Source organism: Taeniopygia guttata, chromosome 2 (assembly GCF_048771995.1).
Source record: "Taeniopygia guttata chromosome 2, bTaeGut7.mat, whole genome shotgun sequence".
Classification (NCBI taxonomy): Eukaryota; Metazoa; Chordata; class Aves; order Passeriformes; family Estrildidae; genus Taeniopygia; species Taeniopygia guttata.
In genome coordinates this window covers 138754977-138770591 of record NC_133026.1, presented here as the reverse complement: position 1 = coordinate 138770591, position 15615 = coordinate 138754977, and the positions used below count along the sequence as shown (strand labels likewise).

General features: G+C 38.9%; 1 protein-coding gene across 5 annotated transcripts in view; it reads right to left on the bottom strand.

The window, feature by feature from the left end:
- COL14A1 (collagen type XIV alpha 1 chain) overlaps positions 1-15615 on the bottom strand; it is a 111341-nt gene that overhangs the window by 86245 nt on the left and 9481 nt on the right. For all 5 annotated transcript variants that reach the window (XR_012054263.1, XM_030266617.4, XM_030266616.4 and 2 more), the window contains exons 4-5: positions 14922-15065; positions 11762-11848 (exon numbers count right to left, since the gene is read on the bottom strand). Coding sequence is in view for 4 of the 5 variants with exons in the window: in XM_030266617.4 (XP_030122477.4) it covers positions 11762-11848; positions 14922-15065 (231 nt within the window). In the remaining variant the exon portion in view is untranslated. The remainder of the gene's footprint in view (positions 1-11761; positions 11849-14921; positions 15066-15615) is intronic.

Below are 15615 nucleotides of genomic sequence, written 5' to 3'. Positions count from 1 at the left end.
GGCTTCCATGTTATATTAAAGACAAGCATCACTCATGACACACCAAGATGGTTACCTAGAATATATGTAGTCCTGAGCAAGCCTAAAGCCTTCAGACTGTGCAAATTCATGCTGCCAGAGGATGAAGAACTGTTAAGGAATGTCTCAGCAGGGTAGTAATGAAAGTGTTTCAATTATGAAACATGTCAACACGGACCCTGAATCTGACTTACAGAAACATCTCTTGCTGCCAGCAGAATCCAGCCATGCCAGTGCACTGTTGATTGGATGGATACTCAAGAGCTAATGACTTGAAGAGATGAAAATCAATCTGAGGATAATGAAAGACCATTCATTCAGCTGAGCTTCTATTAATCCATCATTCAAGAATGTGAATAGCAGCCTCCCACTTCAACTAAGAATAAATTGCACAAAATAAGGTCATTGCCTTAGGGGAAAGCTACCAAAGGAAAAAAAGAGGCCAGACAAGTTTTCAGTTGGTAATAGTTCAGATTTATGAAGCATTATACATATTTACTGTGCAGAGATATGAGGAGAAACATAACTCAAGGGTTATGGTTAGGATAAGCACCTTTCAACTCAGGTTGCCAATCTGAGTGGTTCTAATATCAGGAGGTGGATCACTTTATGAAAAAAAAATGAAACTTCCATTTAAGTCCAATACAGGATAAGTCTCTTTTTCTACTCAGAGAGTAGATAGAGAGCTAGAAATTTGTTCTTTTTCCAAACTGCAGATTCTCCAGATATCGATGTCAACACAGTCTACACTTCAATAAAGTGGATGCATTTAGTGAGAGTTCCGAGGGAGGGACATTTTGGATGATAGAAAGGCAACCTCTCCAGTCTCCAGCTTCTACTTGAGCAGGAACATTTATGAGAGGTAATATCCAACCTTAACCAGATATTAATATACTGACAGGAAGAAATGAATACCCTCCTACAGAAATGCAGAGCCAGGAGTTAAGCAAGTGGAATCCCTAGGTAAGAATGAAGACTGGTCATCATTCCTAATGCCGAGCTTTCTATTTACAGAATAAAGTAAGGGTTTGTCATCTGGAATATGCAAATTGAAGAAGACATCCAGCAACCTCCAAATTAATACTCACTCTCAACCTAGGCTAATGAAAATAAATAAAATTTTACACCTATCCAGAACAGACAAGGCAGTTACATAAGAGAGACTTCTTTAGGTTAAAATCAAACTCTTGCTCCCAATCTCTCTTTCTCTCTCTTCCTTGGGATTTCTTCTGTGAGGATCAAAGTTTACAACTCAACATGAACTCTTTCCCAGTTCCAGGCTTCAAAATAATTTCCAGGTGTTCAGTTTCAAGCTTGCTGTCTCTCAAAAGTACATTTTTCTCTTATTCAGATCATGTGAACACACGTGTGTGCTGTGTAATTTGGCCAGATGGCAGATATAAATGCCGCAATCTCTAAATGTAGCTTGCTTTGTTTTCTCCAAAGCAACTACCAAATTATGGCAAAGGAAAAACACTTAAGAATTCTGTCCATGTCAGTGCTGATACTTCCCATCACATTTTTCAGTCATGAGAGCCAGGAAGGAGTCTTCCAAATTACCCTAGGCAGGTCCATAGAAAGTACTGCCATTGCAGAATCAAATCTAAGTTGCAAGTAGTACTCAAAGGATGCAAATGCTATTTCCCTTCAGAGAAATCCTTAGGATGAATTCTTGGAATAAGCACTGATCATCCACAGCACAATGAGCTAAACTTTCTGGACAGTAAAGAGGAGTTTACCCAAGAGCTTCCTCATGTCAGAGTCCTCCTGTATGTCCTCCAGTACTTAACAAGGAATTTCTAATATACAAAGCTCTGCATGGCAGCTCACAGGTTTGTAGTCTAGCTTGGAAACCTAATGGATGCCTCTCACCAAATTCTACCTTCTAAAAAGTACAGAAATAAAGATGGCCAGGGTGCAGCAATGGTACATTCTGACAAGTCTACTTCATCTTCTTATTATAACAAATATTTCCATCACCTAAAGTTGAGAGAGAAAATGAGACGTTCCAGAGAAGAATAGAAATCCATGACATTTGTCACAAATTAAAAAACAATCACTGTCAAAAAACCCATGCTCTCTTGACTGAACATGGATGGGGACATGATTGCTGGGCAGGTTCTACATGGGGTCCAGTGCAGCATCTTTTAGCACACATCAGGATGGTGATCTAACCACCACTGAAACCACTGAGACTGCTGGCTGTAGGCATTTCAATGAGAGCCCTATTGGCAAAGTTCAGATGGTCAGGTGCTGCTTTCACTGGAGAAAGCTGAGATAGGAGACATCATGGATTCTCTGTTTGGGTTAAGATTGGGTAGAACAAAGCCAACTGAGTCCAAAGCCAAGGTGACTGAGTCTGAAACCAAACTCAGGTCTACAAAATAATGTCTGGGCTAAGCAACCTCAGAGTGAATAAAAGAGCATGGCAAGGGGAACATAATAATAAATGCTTGACAAAGTTTTGTGGTGGTCCAAAATGTTCTAATAATGCTGAAGCATGGTCCAAGCATTACCCGGACTTCTCAAGGGAGGCATAGGAATCTGGGGCCACTCCCCTTGAAGAAGCATGGAAAATAGATTCATTTCTATGTTCATATTACTTTTAGTTGATTAGTAAATGCTAGAACAAGCAGGTATGCACCATACACACAAGAGCTATTGACAATCAAGGTCAAAGGACTGCATGTCACTGCAAATGTCACTGGATGCCACTCAGTGCCAAAAGGCAGCTTTTGCTGAAGACTACAAACATATTTGTCAAGATGGTAAGCACAGAACTGAAAAGTAAACAAAAAAAATATCCTGAAGTAACAGCCTACAGCTAATAAGAGTAGATGTGCATCCCATTTCATCCATGACAAGGTAATGCATCCCCATACTCCCTACAGACACTGCAAAGGTGAAATATTAGTTTCAGTGTTATGCATAGACATCTTTTAGGGAAATGCAAGCATTAGAATGCTTACATTATAGAATGTAGAATTTAGACAAATGCACTCAATAGTTCTGAACATCACTATATTTTCTGATGCAGACTTTCATTTACAAAAGTCTAAAAATGAAACCTATCATGTAGAAGTATTCCACAATGTTTAAAGAACCTAACATATCCCCAAAGTAGGCAATGTTCCCATTTTGCAGCATCAAGAAACTGATGCTTAAGACCAATGGTCAGGGTTATCTCTACACTTTGGAATGGAGGATAAGGTAGAAGATGTTGTAGCTAGATCTGAGCAGGGCAGAGCATTCACCAGGGAGTGTGCTGAACTGAACAGGATCACTGCACTGCTGTTAGTTTTGGAGTGAAATTGGTTGCATCTAGTTCAAGCAACCCTTCAGTATTAAATTGTGCTGCACTGGAACAAAAGAAAACAAAAGGTGTGCAGAAACTTTGTGTTTGCCTCTTGTGTAATTCCAGCATAGACGCAGGAACTAGACAATAAGTACACAGGTTTCATCCTGCTTGCATCTTCTGAGATCAGCAACACATTTGGGTAACTTGTTCTTACTTCATAACATGGTCTGTACGGCTCAAACTGGTGGGTCCCAGCTTAGGGGGCAATGAGACAGGGGATACAGAACCAGTACCTGGGGATTGTGCAAGATCTGATAGGATATGTTTAGGAGAGGAACCAAAAACATTGAAAGATAATTTGGGGAAGAACATATATGGGAAAATAGAGCCATGAAGGTATCAAGAGGACTAGCTCCATCTGCACAAATGGCTGATTAGTACTTGATCAAGCCCTGTGCTTGATCACCCCAGACCTATGCCCTATTGGGACTATGAAGCCCCGTGCTTGATCACCCCAGACCTATTGGGACTATGTGCTCAGTCCAGCTACTGGCTGGAGCTGGGGCACTGGGCTAAAGGGTTCAGTCACCCCCAAAGCAATACAAAAAAATAGCATTTAAAGTGGAAAAGCTAAGTACCTTCCTACAAACTTTGCTTCTACCCTCAGATTGCAGAAGCAGAAAAATGTGCAAGAACTGAGAAAAGACAAAGCCTGTTTAGGAAGAACATAATGGCACTGGGGGGAAATGCCCACACAGCATAGTTATCATTTCTTTCTTCTGCTGCTCATAATCAAGTCCTAAAGTGTCCTCCAGAAAGCTCAAGGAAACCTTGTTAGTAAATCAAATTATTGTTTGTGTAAAGACATAGTTAAGGAGTTCCATAGCCCAAGAGTTCAGCAAGTAATAAAAAAAATAATGACTAAAACCAACATTTGCAGTTACATTAGCCAGGATGAAGTGAGTAAAACTATGAAACACTGCCAATGAAGCAGAAGTTCAGAAGGTATTCATTCCTGTGGCTTAGTTAAATACCTCACAGCACTCATTTCACACTGTCTAGTAATACTTACTGAAGCATCTGACATTAACTAGACAAGTTAATAAATTAGATAATTAGTGTCTTCTGCTGAATAGTACCTTAATATACCTCTCTGTGGATTTTTCCTATCCTACTTAAATAGTGCCATTCGATAGTTATAAAAGTACAAATGTCAAAGCTCATTTGCACCAAATGTATAGGAATGTTGAAAGAAGAATGCAAATCAGTAGATTTTCTAAGCTTACCACACCTCTCATTTCTATCACTATTGGAAGACTGATTCCCCCTCACTCCAAGAGCTATTAAAACAGAAACCTCAGACAATTATATCATAACATTTTGAGGAAGGATATGCCATTGCCTGATAGGTGCATAGCACTGAATGAAAAACACATTATGGAAAAAAAATCATTCAGAAATATTTACATTGAAAGATTGTAGAAGTAATGCAAATAATAATATCACTAATGATGTACAAAACATTAGGAAGTTCAAAAAATTATCAAAAACTATCCCACCACAAAACATAATAACTTTGGATATGTCTACAGTTTTTACAGGCAACTGAGCACTCACCCAAAAGAAACTGCAGGCATACTTATTGCTACTTAGCAGGCAGGTATCACATGACAGATGGCTTCAGGCCTCTTTCCAGAACACTTTATGATACTAAACCCTGAAAGTACTAAAAACTCTGTGTATCACTGAGTAGTGAAAAAAAAAGGAGAGTAGCAACAGCATGAGTCAGAGGTAGCTGCCACTAAATGAGCAGCTATTCTTCATTGTATTTATAACTTGCAAATGTATTTATCTGTGTAAATAATCACAATCATAATAATAATATCAGTAACAATGTTAAATTCATTAAAGATCACTAATAATATTAAATTATTTCAAAGGAAACCTTTGTTTCTCCTTATAGGTAATTTTTACCTCTTCCTCAAAACCTTTTTAATTTAAAGTAATATACAGTGCAGGACTATTGATCAAGGCACATGAAGTCACTATTCACTGTTTTTAGCATTAGTTCAGGTTATATTACTTACATACACATAATGTAACCTGACATCTGCACCTAATGCCAAGGTATGGCATTACACAGCTCATTTTATGGAGCTTCTGCTTTTCTATCTCTAAAGCCCACTATGCTTTCTATGCTGTTTTTCATGCACACACTACCTAAATTTTCCATTGCCAAGTTGTCCACTCTATACTCATTGACAATAGATTAGTTATAAATTCTCTGTTCTAAATTTCTACCTGCTTGTCCCAGTCTTCCACAATGTGAAACTCAGATCTAGTTTTTATTGTCAATCAATTTCTCCTAGAGCTTCCTCTGTTTTCCATTTGGGCAGGGAGCTGGGTGGCAACATCCATTTTGTCAGAGCTTTCAGCTGGCTTCCCACCAGCCCAGAGAGCTCAGCTAATGTTCCAGTTCCAGTTCTGCTCCTGGCATATGGTAAAGGTGACTCTCATCAGAAAGAGGCACTTAAGGGATTGAAAAAGCTGCAGTTCCCCCAGGTATTTTAACTCAGCACCACATCACTGGATTTCCATAGAAATCAGTTAAAAAACCACTCCTGCCCCTAGTGGACTTGCTCAGGGGTGAAACACAGTTTTGATTCTGGAAGGCTGAACAAACTGCCATGTTGTGCGCTGTGCAGTGAAAGATCCCTGACCTCCCTAACCACTCATACTGTATGACTCTATTACGTGATTTTACAATGAGAAAGCAACTAACATTGTCATACACAAATCAGACTTTTATGGGAGCTGCAGACATTCAAACATTCTCATTGTTTGAATGTCTGCAGACTGCATAAGGTTTATCCTGCAACACCTGATTCAGAAGAAAAATCTGACCCATACATACTTTATGCTATTCTAAACCATCTTGATTTGAGATCTGCATAAGGGAATTTCCAAACAGGACAGGTTAAAGACTGTGTAAATTCTTTACTCCAGTAAAGCACAAACAGAGCACCTTTGGTATTGGGTGTTTGTGGCCAGGTTTAGCAGGAGGGAGGCTGCAGGGGTGGCCTTTTTGAAAAGAGGCCAAGCGTCCATGGACAGGTGGTGGCACTTCTGGGAAAACATATTTAAGAAAGGGGGAAAAAGATGCCCAGTAAAGAGTGAAGTTAGAAAGAGTGAGAAACAGCAGAGAGAATCCCAAGGTCAGAGGAGAGTGTGCTCCATGGCAGAGCAGATATTCTCTGCAGCATAACGTACGTGGAGAAGAAAGGTATGAGAAGAAGGGAAAGGAAGAGGGAGACCACTATGCCCTGATCACAATCTCTCAACACCCCTTTTGCACCACTTGCTTCCTCTCTGAAGGGACTTGGACTGGGTGTAACTTGCAGTGATAACAAGGGAAGAGGAAAGGAGTCTGGGAGGAGGTCAAGCTGAGCCTGGGAAAATGGAAAGGAGAGCTGTTGTTTTAATGTTTGTCTCTTTTGTTTCCCACTACCCACATTAGCAAATTTTTTAAGTGGCAATAAATTAAGTAAATCTTCCCCCACTTGACTCTGTTTGCCTACCATGGTAACTAGTAAGCAGTCTCCCTGTCTTTATCTCGGCCTATGAACTCTTTCATTCCTGTTCTTCCTTTTTTCTCTCCCATCCTGCGGGGGAGAGGAATGAGCAAGCAGCTAGGTGGGAGTTTGGCTGCAAGCCTACACTAAGGCACCACACCTCTCAACTAAAAATCCCCAACCAAATCAACAGGAATGCAGATAAAACTGGCCTCAGTGTTTTGTTGTTTGTATTGAAATAGGTAGTTAAACCCAGTTCAGATACATGGAAAAATATTCTGCAGAAAAAGATATAGTCATATATTTGCCAGAAGATATAGTCAAAGCACTGATTCTCCCCTCCCCTAAGGGATTTGCTTAGAGAATCAGTCATAGAAGCTCTCTGAGAAACTGTAAAACATCTGAGAAGGCACAGAATGTATTAACCCCTGTCACTGTACAGAAAAGAGCTTTGTATATGAGGGAGCTGGAGAGAAGCCAGGGTACAAGCACTCAAATATCAGTGCATGCTGAAAGAAGCTGCATCTGTGAGCTTTCTCTCAACAGACAGAAAGAGAAAAGGCTTCTGACATTATTAATATGAGTGGGCACAGCAGTGATAAATCACTAAGCTGAAAAATGACAGGTCTCAAAAATAAAGAAAGGAGACTCAAAACTTGAAAGTGGTCATGCAGAAGAATTACAGAAAGTTTCTGGAAATCAAATATAAAGTTAACATTTGAAGGAGGAGTGCTAGACATTAAGCCTGAATTAATTTGGCACCATGACATTACTGGATATACACAGGAGGTTTGCTTATGATAAGAGCACAGTACTTAGAGCAGAAAAGGAGTAAATCTTTTTAAACTACTTGAATTAATAGGACAGAATACATGGAAAATTTTAATCTAGGTTGCTGAAGCTGCTTTACTAACAAGCCATACAAGCTGTTGACAGGCTTCCATAAAAACAGAGAAAAACCCTCACAGCAGTTTAATTTAAGAACAGAAGAAGAAAGATTGAAAGGAAGAAGATGATTTAGGAGTTCAGAAAAGGCATTTAGACCTACCAGCACTGCTCAGAGCCTTAGACAGTTGGTAATTAAATAGTGGTCAGTACTACATAAACAGTCCTCCAAACCACAGATGAAAATAAGAGTGAAATGCTCTGGAACTACCTAGAATCATGAGCACAGGTATTTACATGTTGTGTTTGTTAGCAGAGCTGGTTTCTAGGAGCAGAAGGGTTATGCTGAAATCTTTGTTCCATTGAAACGGAAAGAAAAATTTCTGGGGTTTATTGTGTGACCCTGAAGGTGGTATATTAGCTAAGTATTTATAAACAACAAGTTCATACAATAATGTAGTTCCTTTCAGGAAAATCAGCAGGATACGTGACTTATCATAATGCACAAACTGGAGCTTGTAATATTGAAAGAGTTCTTACTCTTTTTCATATTCACTGATAAGTACACTGATGTGCTTTATTAATTTTGCCCCAAAACAATGATTTTGGATTTTCTGGTTTAGTAACGCCAGTAAACATCATTCTATAAAAAAGCAGTGAAGATGCTCACAGAAGGGACATCTTTATATCAAAACTTGACACTTATCACTGGGAAATTATGCTTCTCCTTCACTCAAGACAAGAGCAGAAACCACAACCACTGACAACAGTAGCCTGGACAATGGTTGTTTCCAATTTGGGTTACAGGCAAAGATTGCTCTTGTTCTCAGGTGAGATATTCTTCTACCTAACTCAACCTGGCTGTTGTCATAAAAGATTTTTTAAAGTTGATATAAACAGATTAATAACACCCTCAATAAGTTCACAGAGAACACCAAGCTGGGAATGAGTATTGATCTGCTGGAGGGTAGGAGAGCCCTGCAGTGGGACCTGGACAGGCTGGATCAGTGGCCTAAGGCCAGTGGTGTGAGGTTTAACAAGAGCTGTGTGGGTCACAGCAACCACCTGCAGCAGTGCAGGCTGGGGAACAGTGTCTGGAAACGTGCCCTTGGAAAAGGACCTGGGGGTGCTGGTCAACAGTGGTTGAACACGAGCCAGTGTGTGCTCAGATGGCCAAGAAGGTCAATGGCATCCTGGCCTGGATCAGAAAAAGTGTGACCAGCAGGACCTGGGCAGGGATTGTCCCTCTGTACTCAGCACTGGTGAGGCCACACCTTGAATGCTGTGTCCAGTTCAGGGCCCCTCACTACAAGAAGGACATTGAGTGGCTGGAGCGAGTCCAAAGAAGAGCAACAGAGCTGGGGAAGGCTCTGGAGCACAGGTCTGATGAGGAGCAGCTGAGGAAGCTGGGGGTGTTCAGCCTGCAGAAAAGGAGGCTCAGACCTTATCACTCTCTACAGGTCCCTGAAAGAAGGCTGTAGCCAGGTGGGGGTTTGTCTCTTCTGCCACTTACCAAGGGACTGGACAAGGAGAAATGGCCTCAGGTTGAACCAGGGGAGATTCAGATTGGATATTAGGAAAAATTTTCAACACGGTGAGAGAGGGTAAACATTGGAACAGGCTGCCCAGGGAATTGGTGCCATCACCATCCATGGAAGTATTCAACAACTGAATGGATGTGGCACTTCATGAGATATTTTTGTGGACGTGGTGGTATAAGGTCAAATTGATGATCTTGCATGTTTTTTCCAGCCTCAAAGATTTTATGATTCTAATAATTTCTTCTGTAGTGTTAACTCCCAAGGTCTAGCCAACTTGACCAAAGATACAAACACAGACACAGAATGTATCAGGGTTGCTATTAAATCCATCAAATTTAGCCATACACTAAATGGTTATGAAACCAATTAACTGCTGGCCTGAATTCATTTGGTTGTACTCAAATAATTTCCTACCAAACATCTGCAGAGGATCAAGTTATTATTCATGGGTTTGCTGTAAAATTTTGCACTTATTTCTTTAATAGTTTCTTTCAGACTTTTCCTTATTTCTTTGATTCTATTTCAATTTGAGGTGGAACAGTCTTTATTAAACTAGGAAAGTTTTGATACCATTACTGTCTGTGTATCCATTCTGAATTCACTTCTACCCCAGCTACACATTTTTTGCTGATGCTGTTATTTTTGCCCAATGTTTTCACTTGGAATTTCACCCTACTCCCACTGAAGTAATTTAGTTGTAATCACCATCACTTTGAATAATCATTATACTGCACAAAGTGGAAAAATATGCATAAGACTAGGGGGAAAAGGTCTTACTTTACAATATATAGCTGAGTTGGAAATAGGGCTAAACAAATTCAAGAATCCTTAAACATTAGCATAAGATTTTTTCTTTATGATCTGATTTGCTGATTGAGAAGTTTGTAAGTTTTGCCTTAGTTTTAAATGCGTACCCCAGTTTTCTAATAAAACCTGCTACAGTAAGTATAAGGCAATATCTTTTCACAAGTGCTGGATGGAGATGTATTTTGTCCTGTTACAAACTCCCCTGATACAACTGAAGAAGCTCAGGTGCGTAAAATATGGTGTAGGGATGAGAAAGGTGACTGAAGACTTCAAATGCAAATATGAATCCTAAAAAGGGAGAGACTGCAGATCCAAGCTCCGCTCTCCAATTGTAGTTTTGCCCTTACTCCATGGAAGAAGCATAAATTCTCTCCTGCAGTCTGGCAGACACATTCCTCTGTCTGTCTTTAATCAACATTTTCCAAGTACAGGCCCAGTTTTCTCTCCTTCAACTTTTATCAATTGTCCTTCATTAAGAAAGCAAATCACATTTTCCTTCTCAGTTCTTTCATTTTTTCCAGCTCAGCCTTCCTCTAGACATGATGTAGGAAAATCACCTATCCACTACCCTGTCATGCACTAGCAGGTACAACTTGTCTCTTTAGTGTTGCAAACACTAGCTAAAATTCTTCCAATTCACCCAATGGAATCCAAGGGTGCTTTGGTTTGAGAAATGCTGTATGGAAACAAACTTGCATAGTGTTAATAAATACAACATGACACAAAAATGTGTGGTAAGAATATAAACCCACCAAAGAAAAATTTGTGTGGGCTTCAAGGAGCTTTGGGTGAGGTCTTTGACACTTGCATTACTGGAGACAGATTTATATGGAAGGGGAAAATGGGATCCTTGAAACTGTCCAGTTTATTCACAGAGAGACTATTTGAGGTCATACCAAGCTCTTCTTGTTCTGTATACCATAAATAACCACTGAAGGGAATAATTACTGTTGGGGTTACTTCATAAAGAAGATGCTATTTGAATTTTAAAATAACAGGAAATAGAGATGTATATTAAGCTTGAAATAGATTTTCATCCGTACTAGACAAACTTCTCATGGCAAGCAGTATCACATTTCATCAGAAGACTGGCTCCTTTCAACAGGACAAAATTAACTCCTTTTATTTCCCCTCCCTCAAAATGCTTCGGATGTTTTCATATATACAACCTACACTAGGACAGACTTATCAAGTTATTATGTGGTTAATTACACAATAGTATTAATTTGACTTTAGGTGGGAATTAATACTGCCAGTCTGTCTTAGAGCCAAGATAAGAAGGTATTACATACACACACCTGCATGAATCTTCCACTACTCAAAGTGCACCCAGTGGAAAGGTACAAGCAGCTTTTAATAATTTTATTATCTAACATTATTTTTTAATAATTTTTATCTATTCATGATGGTATTTAGGACTTTATAAAAAAAGCCAAACAAAACACAGAAATAAAAGCAATACCTCTGTAGCAACTCTCCAATATTTCTGAAAATACTGGCTTTTCCCCCCTCTATTTAATTTAACCCTGGGAACCAGATTTAAAGTACTGACTTAGAGAAAATCTCTACAGTGGCCAAGATAAATAAAGAAGCTGATTATATTCAGAATATCACATAAGTCATATGTGTTATGATCTGACCTTCTGGAGCTGGTTTGCTTGCATTTGTTTTTTCTGGATCCTTCACCTTGGATTTACTTGTGTCTTTTCTTCTCTCTATGTCTTTAACTGTAAAGTAAGGGGAAAAATCAATTAATCTAGAAACAACACAGAAGCATATAATTTTCATCTTCCTGGTAAAGTATGTGCACAGAGCATCTGAAGATATGTTTAGGTAATGAGTTACTGTTTCTGTGTTTTCCCTCCCTCCCCACCTTTGCATTTATTTTCATGGATCTTTCCCCATCCTACCATCATTAATGCTCTCAAAACTGACTCTTCACACAGGAGAGTCCAAATAGTGACATCAGCACCTAAGCCCATGCACACAAGATCCCACACTGGAAATATAGTCCAGAAAATTGGCTAAGCTAGCTGGGGAAAGTCCAGCTTTGCAAAGTTCCACTCCAAGTCAGTCAACACAAAAGCACATAAGCCAGCTGTTTCATTGTCCTCTTTACAGAATCATCTCAGATCCCATGCCCAAATCTGTAGTCAGGGCACCAAATACTCCCAGGAGTGCAAGGTTGCTCCAGAGCTGAGACTTTGACAGTTTCCTGTTCCACAAGTGGGTGGGATACTCCCTTACTATATCTCAAATCTCTCACAACAGCCAAGCAGAACCCAATTGGATTAACAATTACTAATATTACATTAGTAGCCAGTAGTGCTCTACTAATAGTCTGAAATGTTCTGACAAAGTCATTGTTAAAGTCATGTATTAGGAAGAAAAAGTCCTTCCAGAATTTTCCTGGAATGATAATTGGTATCCACACTCCATCTGTCTGCAACAGCCAGGAAAGGCTTAAAACAATGAAGCTGAGAATATCTTCCACAGAAAAATAAAATTCTACTCCAATTACACTTCTTAGTTTATGTAAAATTGGATTATGACTGACATTTGTCCAAGCAGGCAGTGATCATCAGCCAGGACCAAAGTCTCTCTGCACTCCATCATTCAAAAAAACATTGTGAGGGTATGAAAAGAGGTTATCTGTCTCTTGGCTGTGTAAGAGAGACAGAGCAAGTATTCTGTTGTACATTAGCGGAACCAAAGTCAAATGGACTTCACTATTTACCCAATAGCATGTGGCACATCTCAATCAACCAGGAGTGTTCCAAGTTCCAAGCCAAAATCCAATCACACGACTAAGTTCTAAGAAGGACAACGAGCTGACAAACATCTGAATGTGATTTTCTCAGTATGACAACCCTTCACAGAAGCTACAGTGCTCACACTCCAGCTACAGAGATGAGAAAAAAAAACCTGAAACTTTGACTCCTCTTCTATGAGAGCACGTGTGACTGTGTATCACCTCCACCTTTAGCAAACAATTGAGTAACTGATTTGGGAGCAAATTCATGTTCACAAACTTGCTGAGGAGCCAGCTTTTATGAAGACAGATCATGGTTGTCAGCTGGGTTACAGATAATGCCACGTGACCAGACCTTAGACAGAAGTCTGCATTTAATCCTTAACTGAACAAGACTGACTAAAACGAGAGGTGAAATACCAGAATAATATGGGCCAAAAAGGTTGCTGCTGCTTATCCTTCTAGGAGCATTCCTTTGAAAAATGTCCAAGAGCAAAGCCAGTTAGCTGGCCTCTTCTAATGCTGGTGCTATTGAGGGGCAAGTCTCCATAGAAAATGGTACAAAAGTCTGAAAACGTTCAAAGGAGACAAGTCGGTCACATCCTGACAGAGATTTCTGGATTTGGGAACTGTCAAAATTCTAACCACACAGGAAGAGACAAGACAGCAGTTTTACTCCAATATTTACACAAAGATTTTATCTAGCACATGATTTTACATCTGCATTTTCAAAGGAAAAAAAAATCCCCATTGATCTTAGCTCATTAAACACTATGTATTAGAATAAGAATGTACACCTCACTACATAAAGAGAAATACTCTTTCGACAATAAAATTTTATTGTAAGCTTGAGAATTCTTAGTACATCAGTTACAACTCCATAGCATGAAAACCATACTTCCAATGCACTAAACCAGATGATAGTCTCAAAACTCTTTATATAGTTGACCTTTTTTCATCTCAAGAATTAGTGGCCACATGTCAGAGTACAAGGGAAAGAAAAAACCTATAATACAGGAGATCACAAAAAGGATTTATATATATGCTGTATCTGTATTCTTTACTCATGAAAGGCATCATGCTTTTAAAAGAAACTCCAGCCTTAAGTGCAGCAAACAGACTATACTAAATAGAACATAATCCCCATATTCTTAAATTGAGTTGGCAGCTCTACTTTTCGTAAATGCCATTTGAAAAACAGCTACACCTAATATTATAGAATTTGCTGTAGCCTTCTGTGGGCTTCTCTTTAGTGCTAAAGTAATCTGTGGTTTTGTGGGTTTCTTAACCAGAACAGAACTTAAGGTAGTAAAAACACAGTTGTTGTGGTAAAACGCTAAAAGGACTTGGATACACACCACATCAAGTACTCAGCATATTTCATCTTGTGCTGCTTTAAAGAAAAATGTAGCTTAGCAAAGACAGTGAGGAAAATTTAGTGTCAGAGAATTCATCAGGCTTTCAACTGTACTCCTACACTGCCAGACCACAGATCTCCACTAATCATATTTAACACATTAAACATGAAGATCAAGATTAATCAGATAGGATGTGTATATATCACTATGATATAGACATTAAGAGCATGTCTTATCATATAAAAAATTAAATTTGTAAACATATTTGACTAAGAAATCAGCCTTTCATACTACTGAACTAGCATCTAGTTGCCAGTTGACACAGCTATAACAATGTTTTAATAAAAAGGAAATTTTTAAAGTATCAGAACATAGCACTTTATTTCTACACACAGAAGATTCCTTCCATGAAATACCAGCTAATTTCCTAATGAAACTAGGAAGAAAGGGATGCCAACCCAATGGAAACAAAGAGCCCAATGCAAGAACATACTATGCAATTAATTCAGGCCTCCATCTATACTTACACCTGTTAAAATACATGGCTTTGATTTTCCTTCCGCCACAAAAAAAAAAAAAAAAAAAAAAATTGGTTTTCTATCATTCTCCTTTACGTAAGATTTGTTACCGTTTCAGAAGTTACATAAATATCTGATACATTCCATATGTCAGCCATAAAGAGACACTTACTTCTGAACTGGCCTTGTGCTGGCTTACTCTCCTTGTCTTCACTGAATGCAATGATCTGAAGGGCATAATTTTGATCTGGAATGAGACCCTGAATAATTGCTTTGGTTGCAGTATTTTGAAGAATTAATTGATTTGTTTTTCCACCTATAGGAGAACAGACCAAAAAAATCCAACAAATACATAACTTTGTTTGTTTTCCTTATAGCACAGTAAACATAATGACTTAAAAATAGCTAAAGCTCTACCATGATCTAAACATTCCCACTTTTGGGACTACCCATACAGCCAGGCCAGAGAACAGCCCAGAAAAGCAACAGGATAGGCAATCTAACCAGTTTTCATAAACAGAAACACTCTTAAGATCAGCATTTGTATCTGGGCTTCATGAAACAGCCATGGTGCCCAGCAAAATCATTAAGAAAATGAGAAACAATTTCCAAAAATCTGTCAAGTTTGGTAACATCATACCAACAGGTTTTCCCTCTGTGATTGCCTACCAGTTCAGACCCTGTTATACCCACATCACCTCTGAAGATTTGCTTTGCCAGCATTCTTTGGGCTAGGGAATTCTCATGTATAAATACAAATATTTAACATTTTTATGTCCATTTACATATAAAGATTGCATGCCAATATATACAAAGATGTATTTTAGCTGCATGTTAAAACTGTTTCTGTATCTAAATTTAAGTTT